This window comes from Polistes canadensis, unplaced genomic scaffold, assembly GCF_001313835.1.
Source record: "Polistes canadensis isolate GaletaPanama2010 unplaced genomic scaffold, ASM131383v1 scaffold_18, whole genome shotgun sequence".
Taxonomy (NCBI): Eukaryota; Metazoa; Arthropoda; class Insecta; order Hymenoptera; family Vespidae; genus Polistes; species Polistes canadensis.
The window spans coordinates 1,079,680-1,089,160 of NW_014569565.1; the positions used below are offsets into that span (position 1 = coordinate 1,079,680).

The following is a 9,481-nucleotide window of genomic DNA, read 5'->3' on the forward strand; positions in this document are numbered from 1 at the left end:
TCTCTCTCTCTCTCTCTCTCTCTCTCTCTCTCTCTCTCTCTCTCTCTCTCTCTCTCTCTCTCTCTTAATCTTTCTCTTTGCGTACATTTTAACTTCACGTAGATTATCTAGACCACCGAACGGTTCCTTTCCTCTTACGTCGAATTGACGTTACATGCTGATGGGTTCTTTTATTAGAAAATTGCCTCCGCGGGCAGAGTGCGCGTACTAATACATACCTGAACGAGAGTCTCTTTTGAATCCTATTTTCGATCGGCGTAGAAAGTATGTGTTGTGTGTGTATGTGTGTGGTACGTTCTGAGAAAAAGAAAAAAAGATGAGAGAAAGAGAAACGAATAAAATAAATAGATTGACGTAAAAAAAAAAAAGAAAAAGAATTGAACATATTTATTAAGATTTTGGCAATAATTTTTCACGTTAGAGATAAACAAACGTAAATTCGAATTAATAAAACGTCACAATATTTTCAACATGATTAATTTATAATTTATCCCGATCTGGAGTTAATTTTTTTTTGCTTTCGAATAAAATCGGTAAAGAAATAAAAAAAAAATATATTGTGTTTCGTATATTTTGCAAAAGTATTTGTTCCAAGGTATTAAGGAACAATATATCGAATATTTTATATATTTCAAACAAAAATATATATATATATGAGAAATAATAATACGGTTCGCGATAGCGAAGAAAAATTTCGTATAATAATCGTAAATTTTTCATTGCTAAAATAACGTTGCTAAAATTTGCTTCGGATTTTTCTTGTTCTTTTTTTTTTCTTTTTTTTTTTTTTTTTGAGAACTATGAAAATAAAAAGAATAAAAATCGTATTCCTCGGCAAGTGCGGATACGATATCAGAAGAGATATCGATATCCTCTTTCTCGAGGTCGCGAGAGGAACAGAAGGTCAACATTGGAACGTGGAATCTCCACGAGGAATTTGGTATAATTCTGATTTCAGCGGTGTCGAGTGCAAAGATGAGGTCTACAGCGTACGCCAGCTCGTTGCTCGTGAATCCGAGAAGAAGACGGTGAAATCTGAGCCATTGGAAAACGCGAACAACGCAATTCACGTCGAAACTACGACGACGACCACGACGACGACGAAGACCACGACGAAAACAACAACAATAACACCCCCTGTTGAATCGTCAACACCTAAAGAAGTTTCACCAAAATCCGAGAACGTCGTTGCACCGATCGTTGTCCCGTTGCAGGAACAAAATCGTAACGACAACAACAGACCGCAATCGGTAACAGCATCGCTATTCCGATCGGTTGCATCAATATCCAATCAGGAAACGAAAAAGGATATCGATTTGAAACTTAACGAAGGAAATTCGAGAAAGCTGCCAATTATCTTGGGCAAATCTTCTTACCCGGCGGTGGTTACTCAAAATTCGAAAAAAATTATCGAAGAAGTTACCCTCAAAGAGAACGATCAACCCAAGAAACGTCGACAAACTGGACGTACTGAATTTATATTTCAGGTTAGATAATTAAAATATTTTAAAGACAAAATAAAAAGAGAGAAAAAGAAAAGAGAAAAATTATTTTTTTATCGTTGATATATATATATAAAAAAATGGGGAAAATAATATTTATATAAATACATTTTTAGGGTAAACCTGCATTGGAATACGATTTCGATTCAGCTTTACGTCGTGATCGTACATTGGCGGTTACCAGACAACTATTTGCTCCTTTAACGTCAACGATTAATAATAATAATAATAATAATAGTAATAATAATAATCTGTATCAACAATCGCAACAACAAGAACTGCCGCAGCAAGTGTCTTGCAGGCCGCCACCTCAAACGGCAACCGCCAGTATATTCGCGCCTCGTACCGAGGACATGAATAAAGGTTTTTTGACTTTCAGCGAGGATCAGCCAGGTCTTACCAGTGGGTCTCTTTTCGTTTTATCGTTACTTTCTTCTTCTTTTTTTTTTTTTTTTTTAAAAAAAAAAAAAAAAAAAAAAAAAAAAAATATCGTGAGTTAGAGTCATGAAACATGGATCAATAGATTAATAACAGCTTGATAAGACTAAAGTCACGCGAGAAAGAGAGAGGAGTATCCTATGAAAAGATAAGATAACCGATCGTTTCGGAATGTAAAAAAAAAAAATTAAATTCGACGATTCTACTACACCCTAAAAGTAAAGACATTTATCTAAGGAAAAGAAATGAGAGTAAAGAGAAACACGGTTGAGGTAGAAAAAAAAAAAAAAGAAAAAATAATATAGGGCCGATGATATGACACGTACGAGCTGTGAAATTATTTTTAGTGTTGAAGGACGAACCAGAGGATTTAACGCATCTCGCCCCAACTCCTGGCGACGTATGTGTACCTCTCGAAGATACACCCTTCTTAACGGACATGTTGGATGAATTCATTCTCAGCAATGATAATTATTATCCTTTATTGAGTCCTGGCGTTCCATTGTCGTCTGAATTACGTGCCACGGATCTCGGTGAAAGTTTAAAGGACACTGACTTAGCCGACAATACGAGGAACAAATGTTTCGGAGATTCTTTGGCAGATAGTGATCCTTTCATGTATGGTGATTTACCGAGCAGTCCGTGCAGTATCGATCCAAATTCCGTATCACCTTCGATTTCCAATTATCGTCAGGCAAGTTATCACATCTCTTCGAGATAATAATAATAATAATAATAATTTGTTTGTGCATTCCAAATGTGAAAATATAATTGAATATATTTTTAGAGCCCGGAACGAAGTGTAGATTCTCTTGGTAGTCCTCCAGGAGGCAGTGCTGGAGAAGGACTCTCTGAAGATGAGATGTTGATACTTGGTGTAAGTGACAACACAATTGACGATGAACTAGCACTTAGAGCACCTTATATACCTATGTCAGATCAAGACGAGGCATTGGATCTTTTGATAAGCAATGATATGGTCATGTGGGGTGCACAACAACCCGTTGAGAAATCATCCAAATGGTGCTTCTTATCTCTTTTTATCTTTCCTTTCTTTTTTATAATCTTAGAGATTTGGTTAGGGTGACCATATTCTTATTTTTTCTACAGGCTGGCTGAAGATCGTGAACAACGTGACGTTGATTCCAGTTTAGCACAATTGCTTAGAACTGATCAAGTTGTTTCTCGCAGATACAATGATCACGGTGGAGGTTTGGTTAATCCGGTACAAGTATTGGGTCAAATACCTAGAAAAAGTAAGAGCCACGTGATCTCTGAAGATTTTCTTTTTTTTCGAAGAACTATCAATCGAGATATTAATAATCAGACAAATTAATAATCGGTTTTTCTTCCCTTACAGATCTCTTCAATGAACAAAATCGTTGGACGATGAAAATAAACGATCGTAACGATAAAGCAAATAAACGTATTCACGCGACAATCAATGAATTAGAGAACGAGAACAAACGTATCAAATGCGAGGATCCGCTTTCCCTCGAGAGTCAACGTTTGATTTTAGACGAACAAGGAAAATCACGAAGATCGAATAATTTTTCAGGGAGTCAGCTTCTTCGTCGATTGGTATCGCAACAAACATTTTCACGTAACAGCAATCGAACAAACGCCGCTGACGAGTCTAGTTGCAACGGTATTGGTATTGGGAAGTATAATAATAATCGTCGTAGAAGTTGCGAAGAGGAACAACGTATTCGTAACATCGACGAGATTAATAATCACAGAGGTGGCAAAAAGAACAACAATAAAATAGCTAAGGACGATGACGAGGATGAAGCTGAAGGGGACAGCGGAGGGGGAGGGGATCAGAAAAGAAGACGTCTAACAACTCAGGAAATCATAGACAACGCGACAACAGTACAAAGTTCAAACGGTGGTGGTTCTCATAGGAATCCACCATATAACAGCGTGCTCATGAATCTCCTGGTGTCCGGCTGCGATGTGAGTGCGGGTTACGTTTGCTTGGTCAAACAAAAACCTTCGAAGAGTATCGCGAGCACGTGAGCAATCACGGGCCTCGTGTTTGTTCGTTATCACGTGATCGATAATTATACTACGTCCTTTTAAAATCTCCCTCTTTTCCTGTATTTAAAGGAACAAATTTTTCATTTCCTTTATTTCTGGAAATAAAAAAAGGGATATTAAAAAAAGTCAGGACATAAACTTTTACTCTCGATTAATTTAAGTTCTCTTTATTCGACGTTGAATAATTATTCCGTTTGTGCTCGATCAGTTAAATATGTCACGAGATCTTTGCTCGTAGATCTCCGTGCTCGTACGATTCTCATACGATTCTCATACGATTCTCCTTTCGGTTCTTATATATATATATATATATATATTAATTACTATAAAGAGAGATCTGTTGCGAAAGAGATCAGGAGACGAAAGAAAGAAAGAAAGAAAGAGTATATATGTGAGAGATTAGAGACAATATATAAAATGGTTTTTTGACGCGACATTGTTGTTTTTGTTGGTTGTGTATGGTAGTGATCTGTGCGCATATCAGGAAAAAAAAACAATAAAATAATAGGAAAAATAAGATCTAGGAATAGGTCTCGCGAGAGGCCATAACACACATTTTTAGATTACGATTGCGTCACTGGACAACACAACAGATATGCATGGAAAATAAGAAAAAAAAAGTGATGGAAATTTGTAGTATCGCGATAATTCTTTAACGCCACGTTATGTACACACAAATACAAAGTATATAAAGTTGTTGATTAAATATTATCGAAATACATTGAACATTTAACATCGAAATCGCTTGATCTGCTGCGTTCCGTTTCCTGTTCTTTCTTCATCCTTCCATATTCCAGAAAACGTTTCGTCGGTTTTCATTCGGATTTTCTTTTTTATTCTTGTTTTGTTCAGAAAAAGAAATTGAAAAAAAAGAAAAAAAAAAAAAGAACATTTAAATATTTTCTCTTGTTCAGTAACTTTAACAAAAATGTGTCTATTTCTTTTTATATTTTTAAAAATATTTTCTTTTGTTTCGAAGATACACGGAGATTATATAATTGATTAAATTTATCAAATTTGAGTATTTTTAATTTGTATTTCTTATTTTTTGGTATTCACATTTTGACAATATTTATTTTTTATGAAGAAATTTTATTTGACGCGATATAAAACACGAACATTTAAATAACATTTAATATATTTAGATAATTTTCAAATTCTAATGGAATAAAATTCTATTTGCGGATTTTAAATACGATAACGTTAGAATATTGTGTTACGATTGCCGTGACTAGTTTGACTTTACACCTGTTGATTTCTACTTCGTCGTTACAGAATGATTTATAGACGAAGAATCACGAGCTAAGATACGAGAGCTATATTGTAGAATTTAATCACCTTTATAAAGCAGTAACATTAAAGTTTCATAAAAAATATAATAAGATATCGATGAAAGAAAACGTTATCTGTCAAGTTATTGCCTGTCAAGTTCCGCGTTTTCCCATTTCATCATCGCGAAACGCAGCAGTAATATAATAATATGTAATAAAACAAAATAAAAGAGAACAAATTGTTCAATCATTTATTTTTAAAGTTTAGCAAACGTTTATAATTATTAATTAGCGTACGGATCTCTTTCTATACTAATTAAAAACGTCATAGTATTTTTTGTTAGGACAGTTTGTAATGATTTAGAATAAAAAATTCAAATGCGATACTTATGCGTAAAGATTATTAAGAATTTAGCTTGACTTATATTGTTTGGTTTCTTGTAATTATTATTTTTGATTACATCGATATTTTTATGTTTCAGGATACTATCACGGACTCTCGTAACGTGCCAACATTAGGAAATAAATGCCTAACTTCTCCGCTTAGCGTGAATTTGGACAATCAGATGGTCCCACAATGTCCGGACGGATTAAACAACATATCTTTAGATCGTCTAAGTCCAAGTACTAGGAAACATTTTGTCGGTTCATTGAGTGGTGGAAGTATGATTTCACCTTCAACTGGCATAATATCTTTCGATCAGCTCGAGTACGATGTTGTTTGTACTGGCCCAGGTCTTCTTCAGATGGATACTGGTTTACTTGAAGGACCGATGGATAAGAATCTCGTTTAAGATTAAACGCGGTCCCTTTAAGAAATTCCAGAACTGCTAGAAAAAAAGAAGTAAGGGGCTCGAATTGCTAGCTAGCTGTTATATTTAATATACACTTTAATCGTGGGGAAGGAATCCTCAAGAAAAATAATAACAATAAATATAAATTTCATCAGTGATCTATTCTATCTGTAATTTGTACATAATCAAACATTATGAGCATTTAATTTAGTTTAGATATATTATATTATGTTTCTGACCGATCTCTTTTAAAACTTCGTTCTATTTTATCCGATAATGAATGTCACAATTAATGTAATATATATAGTATATATATACATGTATATATATATACATATATGAAAGTGAGATTCAATGGCCATAATCGATTGAACTTTTTTTATAGGCTCTTAAATAGCTACGCCAGAGTTAATTACCAATTTTGTTTTCAGTACGTTCTGGAATTGATTAGATGTAGATAATATATAAGTGGAAGGGAAAAATGTATTTTACATATTGACAGGTGGTTTTAATTATAGAACTCGTATAATACTATTAATAAGAGTATTTCAAAATGCTATACAATAATGTAAAGATTTCGTAAAACCGGATATTACCTGCAAGCAGAGTATTCAAATGTGTACTTCTTATAATTTTATATAATTATTTATATATAATGTATAAAGGATCGTACATATTTGAAAAGCGTTTGTAAATTGATCGACAATCCAAAAAATGATTCGTTTGATTGTAATACACAAGTCATTTTTTTCGAACACGTATTCCAAATTTGCAGATCGTTGTCACAATGTAACGTGATAATTCAATTATTTCGACTTTTTTTTATTGTTCCTTTTTTCTTGTCTCACTTTATCTCTGCCTGCTTCAAATTTGAATTGTTAATAACATTACTACTTTACAAAGTATATTGACGAGTGATAGATTAAAGATTTTTACGTGCCAATGCTTTCACGAAACATAATGTTAGTATACTTGTTAAGTTCTAAAAATGAAGATTTTATTTTCGTTTTGTTAGCACTTACACCCTCATCATCATCATCATCATCATCATCATTATTATTATCATTATCATCATCGTCATATCTTTACCGTTGATTCTTAGACTTTTCGTTTTAAATTCAAAAAATAAAGAACGATCGATTCAAAGTTAATTAGAAAATATAAATGTAAATAATATACATTAGAATATATTGTTTTTTCATGAACTCTCTTTAAGCCTTGATCGTTTGGTCCAATTTAAAAGCTGATTAAGATACAAAGCTGAGAGTAGAAAAGAAACAAAAAACAAAGAAGATATGAATTTATTATCTCGTACGAAAATTAATTCGTGCGTGATAGTTATGCGGCATTTACGTGTTGCAACGATTACGTGTTGCCTTGTTGTTATTGTTATCATTTTTATCATATTTTGATAATCCTTGTTAAAATCATCGTTATATTACCATTTTACAGACGTAGAAAATATTCTCTGCTGGTACTAACCGAAAATTTTTTCTACATGGGTGTTATTCTAGACTTTATACGAATCAAGATAATTGTAATTAATATTGTATCTGGCCGTAATATTATAATTATCATTATGATTGTCATCTATATTATTAATCTTACTATAGTCTTAGAGTATCATCCGATATGGATCATAATTAATCGCAAAAAATGATATGACGAATACAGTATCAGGAAGAAAAAATATTTCTATAAGTAATATATTTCTATGTATTACTGTATTTCCTTTTTCTTTTCTTTCTACTGGATTTTAATTTTAATTTTGTTTTTGTATAAATTTTTTTTATTTCTTTCATTAGAAAGGCATCGTTAAAAAACAATAATATTAAATTAAAAAAATGTAAGATCACTGTTACCGAAAGAAAGTTATTATTGTGCGTTAATAGCTAATTTTTCTTTTAATATAATGTAACAAGAGTTGACGTTTATTGACGTTTACTATATACACTTTATATTTTGGAGGATGTATTTAAATTTCATAATTATATGGACAAGGATTTAATAAAGAATACAAATTCGTGATTGCTTTTTTACGCTAGCTGAAAAGCCTAACATTTTAGAGTGTGGTGCTCGACATTACCGACGGAGTAACGAAATAAACTTGGGTAAGTATTAGAAGATGTAACTCGCGCCATCTGTTATAATTAAATTATACCATACCATCGAGAAACGAATGTTTTTTATTATTTTTTTTTCTTTTAAATTTATTTTTATCCTTCGTTAATTTTATATTATATTTAAATTATCTTTATCCTATATATATATTTAATTAAAAAAATGATCACAAAGTCAACAGTATCATCTTACCTTTCAGACTATTTCCAAAATTTGTATCTCCTCCTAACTAATCTTCTTTATCTATTATCGCTAATACAGTATATTATAATCTATCATTATCAGTTGATCATCATCATTTAAGCGCCATTATTGTATTTCTTTATTATTGTTACAGTTCTTAGAGGACTTTGTCCAGAACTAATAATAAACATCTACGTCTACCGTCTACATCTACATTCTAAGTCTCTTTCTTTTGAATTCACACTTCCACAGTATTATTATATACTTATGTACACTATTATTTATTTTCTCACTTTCATACACACACACACATACATACATACACGCATACTTTTAATCTCTTTCTTAATCTCTCTTTCTTTCTTTCTAGAAATAATGTTGCGTACCTTAGATTATGGTTAAATCTCGGTAAAGCGTTATTTTATTATACCTTTTATATCATTAACAACAACGTACATGTAAATGAAGTGAATGCTTGGAATATTGAGATTTGATGTTAGTGTGTTGACTTTTCTTTTTACGTTAGAGATATACTACATTATTAATTAATGTATTTCGATTTACAAGTTTTTATCCACTAATCTTACAGATTCGCATTCGCACGTGTTCCTTTCTCACTCACTCTCTCACTCTCTTTCTCTCTTCTTCTCTTTTTTACGTGTTTCTCGAAAGAGATTTTCAATTGGAAAACTAAACGGGACTGCGTACTCGTGATTTATTAAATTCGCATAATCTGATTAATTAATTAATCGATCGATCGATCATTCGATCCATCTTTGCTAGATGAAATAACGGAGATAATAAAAATCGTTTGAAAAATTGTAGCGCGCGACATCGCTAGAATTTAAATAAACAACTGTAAAGAGAAATATTTGTCTCATTTATATATACATATACATGTATATATGTATATATAAAGGATATAGATACATTAATTTTTCTCTCTTACGTTTGTTTATTTCTTTCCTTAGATTCAGATCGCAAAAGTGATGGAATGCAGAGTCAAAAAATTATATGATCTTTTTGGAGATCGTGATAATTTCGAAAAACGATAACGAAACGTTGTTGAAAGAACATGTGGTAATACTTGTATTGTAATTCAAGTATATGTATATATATATATATATATATA

At 32.1% G+C, this 9,481-nt stretch overlaps 1 protein-coding gene across 1 annotated transcript in view; it reads left to right on the top strand.

Moving 5' to 3' along the window:
• The window catches only part of LOC106793750 (hypoxia-inducible factor 1-alpha), a 43,447-nt gene extending 35,678 nt beyond the window's left edge, over positions 1–7,769 (top strand). The window contains exons 8-14 of the mRNA XM_014760929.1: positions 959–1,487; positions 1,619–1,904; positions 2,288–2,634; positions 2,728–2,963; positions 3,051–3,196; positions 3,301–3,896; positions 5,734–7,769. Coding sequence (XP_014616415.1) covers positions 959–1,487; positions 1,619–1,904; positions 2,288–2,634; positions 2,728–2,963; positions 3,051–3,196; positions 3,301–3,896; positions 5,734–6,045 — 2,452 coding nt within the window. The 3' untranslated portion in view covers positions 6,046–7,769. The remainder of the gene's footprint in view (positions 1–958; positions 1,488–1,618; positions 1,905–2,287; positions 2,635–2,727; positions 2,964–3,050; positions 3,197–3,300; positions 3,897–5,733) is intronic.
• Positions 7,770–9,481: the final 1,712 nt, after the last annotated feature.